The following is an 11,946-nucleotide window of genomic DNA, read 5'->3' as shown; positions in this document are numbered from 1 at the left end:
AAGCTTTGCCCCAGCCTCTCTGTGGCCCCCACGGAGCCTGTACCTGTGGGGCCGGCCACCCCGCTTGGACTCTAGAACGAAAGGTTCTCCCAACATTGAGAAGTAGATTTCAAGTGTAAGGGTTGGGCTTGTGGGCAAACGTGAGTGCTGACCGAATAGTTTCTTTGGGGCAGTGCCTTAGTGTGGGTGTTGGCTGAGGTTTGGATGAACTCCTGACTCGCATCGCGTGGGGTCCAGAGGAGCCGATGGCGGCCCGTGCCTGCAGTGTCCCTCCCCGGCAGCTCCTCGCTGAGGCCCAGAGGGAAGCCCAGAGCCACACTAAAGAGCCGATGTTTTCTTTTCAGAACGACCTCTACTGGGACGACTGGTCACAGCTCAGCATCTTCCGAGCCTCCAAGCAGGGCGGGTCGCAGGTGGCGCTGCTGGCCAGCCAGCTCCCGGGGCTGATGGACATGAAGGTTTTTTACAAGGGGAAGACTGCTGGTAAGGGCCTCTTCTCCCTCATCTTGTTGGTGGGTCCCAGAAAAGGGCTGGGTGCTGCAGCCTCTTCCCCAGCAGCTCTGCAGCCACAGCCAGTCTCAGCCCGCCACAGCCAGTCTCAGCCAGCCACTGCCAGTATTATCCAGCCACAGCCAGTCTCAGCCAGCCACAGTATTATTCAGCCGCAGCCAGTCTCAGCCAGCCACAGCCAGTGTTATCCAGCCACAGCCAGTCTCAGCCCGCCACAGCCAGTCTCAGCCCGCCACAGCCAGTCTCAGCCAGCCACAGCCAGTCTCAGCCAGCCACAGCCAGTGTTATCCAGCCACAGCCAGTCTCAGCCCGCCACAGCCAGTCTCAGCCCGCCACAGCCAGTCTCAGCCAGCCACAGCCAGTCTCAGCCAGCCACAGCCAGTGTTATCCAGCCACAGCCAGTCTCAGCCAGCCACAGCCAGTCTCAGCCAGCCACAGCCAGTGTTATCCAGCCACAGCCAGTCTCAGCCAGCCACAGCCAGTCTCAGCCAGCCACAGCCAGTGTTATCTAGCCACAGCCAGTCTCAGCCAGCCACTGCCAGTATTATCCAGCCACAGCCAGTCTCAGCCAGCCACAGCCAGTCTCAGCCAGCCACAGCCAGTGTTATCCAGCCACAGCCAGTCTCAGTGGCAGGCACATTGTTCACTTCTTCCCAACGACATCGTGATTCCTATCCTGATGAGACACAAGCAGCTGGAAGAGGCATGTCTTGCCTGCCCCGAGTGCTGGGGATTGGTAGGTAATTACAGCCTCCCCTGCTTTCGTCCCCTCACTGAGTGGGGATGTGACTTCCGTTGTAGCCGGAGAGGCCCTGCATGTGCTTTGTTCCTGCCACACACTTGTCCCAGGGGCCACACCACCCCGCACACCCAACCGGGGGCTGCGCCGTTTCCCGGGGCCGGGCTGCGCTGGGGGCGCAGGCAGTGCTGCTTCCTGGCAGGGATCCCATCTGGGTCTCGTGGCTCGGACGAGCATGCGTCTGCCGTGGTACGAGGTGCTGCTCTGTGGTGACTCACTGTGTACCCACCCACCATGAAACGCCAAACCCAGGATGAAGATTCTCTCCCTTTTTGCTCAGTAGTTTTCCCAGTGCCTGGCACTTAATAGGTGCCCACCTCATGTTTATTGGAAGAAGAAGGGATGAGAAGGAGGTGCAGTCAGTAGCTTTCTTAAAGATTGTTGGCTGTGGCTTCTGAGCTGCTCGGAGGCTCTGGCCTCCCATCCTGGTGGCGAGGCTGCTCTGTGGAAAGCTGCCCTGTCCAAGATGGCCTTCCCTCTGTTGACTTTCTGCGCACGGTGGGCACTAAGGAGAGAGGTCAGGCTCTCCAAGGACAGCCCGTCAGGAAGTGCCTCCTCGGCTGCAGGGTTAGGCGGCCCCGGGTCGGCTGACTCCCTGGCCGGACACACTGCCGGGCTCCGGTTTGAATTAGAATGTGGCATTGTCCTCTGGCTCAGCAGGCCGTGCTGAGAGAGAATTGACAAAGGGAAGTAATACGGTTAGAGACACCATGACCCTCCTGGGGCCAAGGAGGGCGCGTGAGAACTGTAAGTCAATATTGTTATGTCCTCACGGCCGACCTGTGCCGGGCAGGGCTGGAACAGGATCCGTGGGTAGAGATTCGGGAGTGACATCTTAGAGAGGAATTTGTTTTCCCAAACGCCCCTGGCAGCCCAAGAGCTGAATTTTGTTCCAATTCTGCCACTCAGTGGAGAGGCCACGTTTGTTCTTAGAGGAGGTGCCTGGCCTGAACTGGGGCAATGAAGGGATCAGCTCCCAGCTCGTGACTGAGCTCTCGGGACCTTGGCGAGGACACCAGCCCGCTGACCACCATCTCTCAGTTCCTGCCTGGCCCAGGAGGCTGGCCTGCATCTTGACTAGTCCCTGTGAGCGTGCACGTCCCCGTGAGCACAGGCCACTCCTGAAACACCGTGGTCAGCTGAACCGCAGCCCTGGCCCTCACGCCTGTGTTGGCAGGTCGCTCCCTCCCAGCTGACCTGCAGCCACACTTCAGGGAAGGGGCTGTTGGGATGTTAAGGGGAAATCGTGGCTGTCTGCTGCTCCCTGGGACCTGCCGCAGTCCTGGGGCTGGAGGAGCAGGCTGTGATCGCTCCGATCTGGCTGCCGGTACAGCCCACGTGTCGCCTGGTCTTGAGCTTGCCCGCTCGAGCCTGCCTGCCCCTTTGGACACTGAGAGTATTGCAGATTCCTGTTTCGGGTGCCAGTCCTTGGTGCCAGGCAGTCTGTTGTTTTTGTTGTCTGCTCTTGACACATGGAGGACTTTCTGTGAGTGTAAAATAAAGATGATGATAATAACTACATTTATTAAGGCATTGTGATGTCATAATGTGAGAAATGCTCACCTGTCTGAATTCAAATAACAGACTCAGAGACAGAAGCATGGCGAAACGAGACTTTAATGCTCTCTCGAGAGCGGGTGTCCGTCCGGTTGTACAGGCTCACCTGGGGCAGCGTGCACAGCCCATTTACTCAGTCCCTCCTCCGGCTCCTCATTGGCTGAGCACCATGGGGTCACCTTATTCCTCATAGGCCGCCTAGGTCTGCTCTCGCCCATGGGGCCATTTAAAAGAATGGGCTGAGGCCGAAACCGGTTTGGCTCAGTGGATAGAGCATCGGCCTGCGGACTGAAGGGTCCCGGGTTCGATTCCGGTCAAGGGCATGTACCTGGGTTGCGGGCACATCCCCAGTGGGGGGTGTGCAGGAGGCAGCTGATCGATGTTTCTCTCTCATCGATGTTTCTAACTCTCTATCCCTCTGCCTTCCTCTCTGTAAAAAATCAATAAAATATATTTAAAATAAATAAATAAATAAAAGAATGGGCTGAGGCCTTTTCCAGTTGCCTCCCCCTCCCCCTGTCTAGTTGAGGTGGGCGCCTCGGGAGTTTCCTCCATGATGCTGGCCACGCCCACAGTTCTTGGTTCTCACATCCTCTCCCTCCTCCCCACATTCTGTTTGCCCTGGGAACTCAGTGGCCACTTCCATCACAAGCTGGCCCTGCTGAGGTGGACCACAGAGGCCCACTTCCCACAATAAGCACCCATTAATGTGCTTGATGGGCTGTGTGACCTCAGTTCATCTCCCCCAAATCCCTGTGTACTATCCGCATCTCCATGTTATGGACGAGGACATGAAAGTCGGGCTGAGTAACTCTCTGCATTGTGTGTTGAGTAAGTGGTAAGAATCTGAACTGCGGCTGCGTTGACTTCGCTCGGCTGCCGCTGTCGCCCCTGAAGCCACCGGGCCCTGGTACATGGCTGACTTAGAAGCTTCATTGGTTCTTGTCTGTGATAGAACTTTGTTGATTTGGAACTTTTGTCAGTTTGGGCTTTTTGCTTTTCGACAGATGCATTTTTCATCTTTACACCTGGCTGACTTGTGCATAGTATTACTGGAGTTCATTCTTCACGGAGTCTTTTTTCCTTAAACAGCTTACTTTGCAAGGCTGTTGATATGTTTAGTTGATGCTGCAATGAGCTAAAGTCTGTTGGAGCCCTTGGAATTCTCCCTCAGAGCCTGCAGGAAGCACATGCTTTTAACTGTTTATAATGAGGGCAGGGATGTATTATGGGGTGGGTTTGAGTTCAGTAGATAACTAAATAAGATAGTAGTATTTTTGGCTCCTAACTAGTTCTATTACAGGCCCAAGGTTCGTGTACCTGATGCTTCAAAAAAAGGCCAATATTGAGTAAGTCAGTGTTTGGAGCAAGCAAAGGTTTATTGATTGAGAAGGCCTTGCTAGAGAAGGTAGGAGAACTAATTCTCAAATCCATCGTAAGAAAGACTGGACCGTCATCTTTTCTTGGTAAGGGAAAGGAGGAGGGGCAAGGCTAGGGGTGCTTGCTGGCCAGGGCGGCCAGATCCAGAGGTCGAGGGAAAATGTGGGCTTCCCAGACCTTTTGTTCCTGCTGATCCTAGTCCAGTTGCAGGGACGTCTGAACCCGAAAACAGTCATTACTTTGTGCTGTTGCCTCGCGCTGTGCTGACGAGGGGCTGCTGGAGCCTCCGCAGATTTCCTCTGGTTCATTAGCATGTCGTAGCAGGAGCAGAGCCTGCAGGCATCTGAAGGAGGAAGCATTGCAGTCCAGTACGTTCCGGAAGAATTTTCCAAGGAGGATGTCAGGGAATGTTCTGACTATGACAGACATCACAGGGCTGTGTTTGGTCTTCTGAGGGGACCCCTTCACATTGGGGTGATGCCCTTCCTGTTTCCCATTCTCCTGCACAGACTGGCCCTGTGGGAGGGCCAGGCTCAGTGCTTTGTTGGACTGCACCCTGCCCTCCAGGCTCCCCCTGACACTGTGACCCTGTTCTCTCATCGTGGCTCTGTCCCAGCCCCACGCTCCTGCCCTGCCTGCCTCTTGGGGTCAGTGACCTGGTCAGCACAGTTTGGGGTTTGACCCTAAGGCTGGTTTCATGCGTCTCTGCCCAGCCCGGGCTCCTGAACGCTGCGTCCCATGCTGGGTTCTGTGCCTTGGGCTGTTGCCTCTTTGCACAGGAGCGAGCGTTGGCTGTGTGAGAACGTCAGTCAGTATTCTATAGACACAACCCATGTGAAATACCCTGTGACCGCATGTTCTCCAAACATTCGACTGTTGGTCAGTTTCTTGGCATATTGAGTGAGGTGTCCTCTTTTTGTTACAGGATAGGAGAGGGGCTCGTCTCCCCCGTTGCTTGTGGAAGTGGGGTTCTGGGGTCCCACTGGAACAAGTATTTCAGAGGCCCCCGGGGCGGATGAGCAGGGTAGAAACCTGTATTTCCGTGGGATGGCCCCCTGGGTCTCCCAAGTCCCACCTCCCTTTGTCCCGTCATCGACGTGCAGCTGGGCTTCAGCAGAGCGAGAATCGAGCCCCTGTCCGAGGGGTCCTTGCCCTGTGGGAGCCGGGTCCAGCCCCGCACCAGCTGGCTCAGCTTGTGTCCCCTGCAGGCCACCGTCCATCACGTGTGGGGTCCGCATGGCCACACGGCTGTGCAGACAACACAGGCAGGAGCCAAACCAGGGGGTGCAGGAGCCAAAAGCCACACGAGAGCTCAGAGCCTGAGAGAAGTCCTTGGTTAGGGTTATGTATTCTCTCCCACATGCTCTCAGGCTGGCAGGGCCACGCCCACGCTGGCCAGCCATGTCTGTCCCCAGGACACGCAGGCACTTCCCTGTCACGGGGCATGTGGCCCCGGGGAGTGCAAAGCTGCAGCTGGTGAAGCTGCCCAGGGACACGGCTGAGGGTCTGGCTTTCCCGGCTCCTTTCCTGCGAGGAGCAGCGAGCGATGGCAGCGGCGTCACCTTGAGCACAAAGCCGGCCCATCCTGGTGGAGCGGTTGCCCCCGAGGAGAGGAGCGGCTCCCCTGTGGACCGGAGCCGCAGCTGGTGTCGGGCATGGCTGCCGTGGCCGGCTGTTGTGCTGTGGGGCCTCAGCCGTTAGAGCAGGAGGCTATTTGGGGAGCCTTTGGAATGCCATCCTGTGGATTTCCCTCGAGGCTGTGTATGTTTTCTCTGTTCAGTAACGTCTTGTAGTCCATGGGCCTCCGCTCTGGGGCGATTGTGGTTTGTTTCTATGTGTTATGCCGGTTAACACCGATAAGGTGCCCACACGTCCTAAGACAGTGAATGGCCCATCGCCCGCGTCGCACTGAGGGCCCTGGGTGACCCCGTCTTCCAGCCGCAGGCCAGGCGAGGCCAGCGCAGAGGACGTCTTGGCTGAAGGGCACAGGTCACTGGCCTGGCCCTGGCGGGTCTCTGCCTGTGAGGGGAAGCGGCGGGCTCCTCATCGCTGAGCTTTATCAGAAACTCATGCTCATTTTTTCCATTTTGGAGATGACTAGCCCCACAGGAGGGGGAAGGTGCGCCTCTCACAGTCTAGGCCAGGGGTGGGCAAACTTTTTGACTCGAGGGCCACAATGGGTTCTTAAACTGGACCGGAGGGCCGGAACAAAAGCATGGATGGAGTGTCTGTGTGAACTAAAATAAATTCAAAGTAAAGGAGCGGAGGGGAGAGCAAGAGAACCGGATAGAACAGCCGGATCCGGCCCGCGGGCCGTAGTTTGCCCACGGCTGGGCTAGGCGCTGTGCTGCTGCTCATGGCGTGGCCATCGCCACCACAGGGCTCATGCCTCCTCTCGCATCGCCCGGAAAGAGCTGCATCTGGGGAAACACCTGTGCATCTGTTCATCCAGTTTCCTCTCCGGCCCAGTGAGGGCTTAGGGACTCCACCTGCCATCCTCTCAGAGCCGAGCAGAGGGAAGTGTGGAATCGGGGCTGGATGCACACTGACTGGTCTGCCTGTGGATTGGTGGTGTGGCAGGCAGAGCCTAAGGAGGCCTGGGACAGGTTCCTCCCCGCTCCTTCTCCTCCCCTGCTCCTACCCTCCCCCTCTCCCTCTCCCCTGCCTCTCCCCTCCCCCTCTCCTCCTCCCCTGCCTCTCCCCTCCTCCTCCCCCTCATCTGCCTCTTCCCTCCTCCCTCCTCCCTCCTCCATCCCTTCCCCTGCTCTCCCCTCCCCCCTCTCCCCCCTGCTCTCCCCTCCTCCTCCCCTGCCTCTCCCCTCCCCCTCCCCCTCGCTTCCTCCCCTACCTCTCCCCTCCCCCTCCCCCTCACCTGCCTTTTCCCTCCTCCCTCCTCCATCCCTTCCCCTGCCTCTCCCCTCCCCCTCTCCCTGCCTCCTCTCTCCTCCCCCCCCCCCCGCCATCTCTCACCTCTCCCCCCTCCCCTGATTCTCCCCTCGCCTCCCCGCACTCCCCCCCCCCCCCCCGCCTCTTCCAGGTCCCTGGTGCTGTCCAGCCGGACTCCCTCCTCTGCACCCCCTGAGTTTCTCTGCGCCGGACTCCCTCCTCTGCACCCCCTGAGTTTCTCTGCGCCGGACTCCCTCCTCTGCACCCCCTGAGTTTCTCTGCGCCGGACTCCCTCCTCTGCACCCCCTGAGTTTCTCTGCGCCGGACTCCCTCCTCTGCACCCCCTGAGTTTCTCTGCGCCGGACTCCCTCCTCTGCACCCCCTGAGTTTCTCTGCGCCGGACTCCCTCCTCTGCACCCCCTGAGTTTCTCTGCGCCGGACTCCCTCCTCTGCACCCCCTGAGTTTCTCTGCGCCGGACTCCCTCCTCTGCACCCCCTGAGTTTCTCTGCGCCGGACTCCCTCCTCTGCACCCCCTGAGTTTCTCTGCGCCGGACTCCCTCCTCTGCACCCCCTGAGTTTCTCTGCGCCGGACTCCCTCCTCTGCACCCCCTGAGTTTCTCTGCGCCGGACTCCCTCCTCTGCACCCCCTGAGTTTCTCTGCGCCGGACTCCCTCCTCTGCACCCCCTGAGTTTCTCTGCGCCGGACTCCCTCCTCTGCACCCCCTGAGTTTCTCTGCGCCGCTGTGGCCTCCACAGGTTGGGCTTGCCCTGCCGCACCCCAGACACCCGCCCGCAGGACCTTCCCCGCTGAGCTCCCTGGTCCCGTGGGTGGCCGTCAGCGTCCCATTCTGAGTCCGGGAGAGACCAGCTCCTCGGGGGACTCTGATCTGCGAGGCTGCGAGGCTGCGTGTGGGCAGGGGCTTCCCTGAGGGCTCTGAGCAGAGGTGTCCTCCCAGGAGGGCCCAGTTCTGGCCTCACGCTGTGGTGTCGGTGGAGGGGGAGCTGCTGGCGGCCTGCGGGTGTGTGAACCTGCACCCCTGACTCTGTGCCTCCTCCAGGGAGCAACGCCTGTGTGCCCCGGCCCTGCAGCCTGCTGTGCCTGCCCAGGGCCAACGGCAGCAGGACCTGCAGGTGTCCAGAGGGTGTGCCGGCCACGGAGCTCCAGGCCGGGGACCTGCGGTGCGAGTGCCCAGGGGGCTATCAGCTGAAGAACAACTCCTGCGTGAAAGAAGGTGCGCTCCTTTCCTTCCTCCCCCCCCCCCCGTCCCCTTCCACCCCCATCCCTTTCCTCCCCCCCTTCCCTTTCCTCCCCCCCCGTCCCCTTTCCTCCCCCTCCCATTCCCTTCCTCCCCCCCCCCGTCCCCTTTCCTCCCCCCGTCCCCTTTCCTCCCCCCGTTCCCTTCCTCCCCCCCCATCCCCTTCCTCCCCGTTCCCTTCCTCCCCCCCCGTCCCCTTTCCTCCCCCCGTCCCCTTAACCCCCCATCCCCTTCCTCCCCCCCTTCCCTTCCCTCCCCCGTCCCCTTTCCTCCCCCTCCCATTCCCTTCCTCCCCCCCCCGTCCCCTTCCTCCCCGTTCCCTTCCTCCCCCCCCGTCCCCTTTCCTCCCCCTGTCCCCTTAACCCCCCATCCCCTTCCTCCCCCCCTTCCCTTTCCTCCCCCGTCCCCTTCCTCCCCCTCCCATTCCCTTCCTCCCCCCCCCGTCCCCTTTCCTCCCCCCGTCCCCTTTCCTCCCCCCGTTCCCTTCCTCCCCCCCCATCCCCTTCCTCCCCGTTCCCTTCCTCCCCCCCCCGTCCCCTTTCCTCCCCCTGTCCCCTTAACCCCCCATCCCCTTCCTCCCCCCCTTCCCTTTCCTCCCCCGTCCCCTTTCCTCCCCCCGTTCCCTTCCTCCCCCCCCATCCCCTTCCTCCCCGTTCCCTTCCTCCCCCCCCGTCCCCTTTCCTCCCCCTGTCCCCTTAACCCCCCATCCCCTTCCTCCCCCCCTTCCCTTTCCTCCCCCGTCCCCTTCCTCCCCCCCCGTCCCCTTTCCTCCCCCCGTCCCCTTTCCTCCCCCCCCCGTCCCCTTTCCTCCCCCCGTCCCCTTTCCTCCCCCCATCCCCTTCCTCCCCCCCCCGTCCCCTTCCTCCCCCCCCCGTCCCCTTTCCTCCCCCCCCCCGTCCCCTTTCCTCCCCCCGTCCCCTTCCTCCCCCGTCCCCTTTCCTCCCCCCCCGTCCCCTTTCCTCCCCCCGTCCCCTTCCTCCCCCCTTCCCTTTCCTCCCCCATCGTCCCCTTCCTCCCCCCCCGTCCCCTTTCCTCCCCCCGTCCCCTTCTTTCCCCGTCCCCTTCCTGCCCCCCCCCGTTCCCTTTCCTCCCCCCTTCCCTTTCCTCCCCCCTTCCCTTTCCTCCCCCCTTCCCTTTCCTCCCCCCCATCCCCTTTCCTCCCCCTCCCATTCCCTTCCTCCCCCCCATCCCCTTTCCTCCCCCTCCCATTCCCTTCCTCCCCCCCCCGTCCCCTTTCCTCCCCCCCCGTCCCCTTTCCTCCCCCCGTCCCCTTCCTCCCCCGTCCCCTTTCTCCCCCCCCCCATCCCCTTTCCTCCCCGTCCCCTTCCTCCGCCCCCCCGTCCCCTTTCCTCCTCCCCGTCCCCTTTCCTCCCCCCGTCCCCTTCCTCCCCCCATCCCCTCTTTCCCCGTCCCCTTCCTGCCCCCCCCCGTTCCCTTTCCTCCCCCCTTCCCTTTCCTCCCCCCCGTCCCCTTTCCTCCCCCTCCCATTCCCTTCCTCCCCCCCCGTCCCCTTTCCTCCCCCCGTCCCCTTCCTCCCCCGTCCCCTTTCTCCCCCCCCCCGTCCCCTTTCCTCCCCGTCCCCTTCCTCCCCCCCGTCCCCTTTCCTCCCCGTCCCCTTTCTTCCCCTTCTTCTTCCCCCCCCCGTCCCCTTTCCTCCCCCCGTCCCCTTCCTCCCCCCCCGTCCCCTTTCCTCCCCCCCGTCCCCTTTCCTCCCCGTCCCCTTTCCTCCCCCCGTCCCCTTCCTACCCCCCCCGTCCCCTTCCTACCCCCCTGTCCCCTTCCTCCCCCCCCCGTCCCCTTTCCTCCCCGTCCCCTTTCCTCCCTGTCCCCTTTCTACCCCCCTGTCCCCTTCCTCCCCCCCCGTCCCCTTTCCTCCCTGTCCCCTTTCCTCCCTGTCCCCTTCCTACCCCCCCGTCCCCTTTCCTCCCTGTCCCCTTCCTACCCCCCCGTCCCCTTTCCTCCCCATCCCTTCTTCCCCTTCCTCTTCCCCCCGTCCCCTTTCCTCCCCATCCCCTTCCTCCCCCCGTCCCCTTTACTCCCCGTCCCCTTCCTCCCCCCCCCCCGTCCCCTTTCCTCCCCGTCCCCTTTCTTCCCCTTCCTCTTCCTCCCCGTCCCCTTTCTTCCCCTTCCTCCCCCCCGTCCCCTTCCTCCCCCCGTCCCCTTCCTCCCCCCCCGTCCTCTTCCCCCTCCCCCGTCCCCTTTCCTCCCCCCGTCCCTTTTCCTCCCTTCCCATCCCCTTTCCTCCCACCCTGTCCCCTTCCTCCCCGCCCTGTCCTCTTCCTCTCCCCCCCCCGTTCCCTTTCTGCCCTCCCTGTCCCCTTTCCTCCCTCCCCCGTCCCCTTTCCTCCCTGCTCCCTCGTCCCCTTTCTTCCCCTTGTTCCCTGTGCTCTCTATTCCCTGACGTCTTTGAGTTATTGAAATGCCCACAGTGGAAACAGCACCACTCAGCGCCTGCACACACCTGGCTTAGGGTCCACCGTGGGGTTTCAGTCCTCGTTCAGGACAGCCCTGAGCTGTGACTTGAAAACTAGAGGCCTGATGCACGAAATCGTGCAAGGGGCTCGGCCCTCGCAGCCACAGCTTCGTCCGGAAGGTCATCCAGAAGGACGTCTGGAAGGTCGTTTAACTGACCAGTCTAATTAGCCTATTATGCTTTTATTATTATAGATAAGAGCTTGTGCTTTCGGTTTAATGTTGTGAGAAATGCTTACCTGTCTGAATACCTGACAGAAGTGTGGCGAAAACGAGACCTTTTATATGTTCTTGCAAGAGCGGGAGTCGGAACAGGCGCTCGGAGCAGTGATCACAGGCTGTTTATCTGGGGATGTGAGTCCCTCCTCCGGCTCCTCATTGGCTGAGTTCTGTGGGGGCACCTGTTCCCTCATAGGTCGCCTAGGTCTGCTCTCGCCCATGGGGCCATTTAAAAGAATGGGCTGAGGCCTTTTCCAGTTGCCTCCCCCTCGCCCTGTCTAGTTGAGGTGGGCGCCTCGGGAGTTTCCTCCATGATGCTGGCCACGCCCACAGTTCTTGGTTCTCACATCCTCTCCCTCCTCCCTACATTCTGTTTGCCCTGGGAACTCAGTGGCCGCTCCCATCACAAGCTGGCCCTGCTGAGGTGGACCACAGAGGCCCACTTCCCACAGTGCCAAGTATCAGGGCCCTTGAGGCTGCCTTTCTCTTGTCTGGCCACTTGCTCTCCTCGCTCATCCCTCACCCATGCTCTCTACTTTCCTTACGTGGGACCAACTCGACTTGGAGAAAGAACTGGTTTGACTCCCCCTCCCTCACCTCACCCCACCCACCCCGCCTGAGTGCCCTGAACTTGGCGGCAAAGCGTCTGAGGGCCTGGCGTCCCTCTTTCCCAGTGTGGCCAGTGGCTGTCGCAGCCTCCTCCCTCTCACCCTTTGAATTTGAATGCAGGGATTCTGAACTTCTCCTCTGAGAAGCTGTTGACCTTTCTCCTGTCTAATTTTACCCTCCCCACTTCCCTGGTCCTCAGCCTCCTGTTTCTGCCCGTGAGGTGAGTCCCGGGGGGCCTTGCTGGGAAGCACCCAGTT

The 11,946-nt window shown here is 61.0% G+C and overlaps 1 protein-coding gene across 2 annotated transcripts in view; it reads left to right on the top strand.

Annotated features, from left to right (window-relative positions):
- SORL1 (sortilin related receptor 1) overlaps positions 1-11,946 on the top strand; it is a 165,537-nt gene that overhangs the window by 83,243 nt on the left and 70,348 nt on the right. For both annotated transcript variants that reach the window (XM_080649599.1, XM_080649598.1), the window contains exons 21-22: positions 345-483; positions 8,192-8,365. In XM_080649599.1, the coding sequence (XP_080505725.1) occupies positions 345-483; positions 8,192-8,365 (313 nt within the window). The remainder of the gene's footprint in view (positions 1-344; positions 484-8,191; positions 8,366-11,946) is intronic.

This window comes from Plecotus auritus (genome assembly GCF_963455305.1).
Source record: "Plecotus auritus genome assembly, chromosome: 13".
NCBI classification, from domain to species: Eukaryota; Metazoa; Chordata; class Mammalia; order Chiroptera; family Vespertilionidae; genus Plecotus; species Plecotus auritus.
This window is presented reverse-complemented; position numbering and strand designations above follow the sequence as displayed.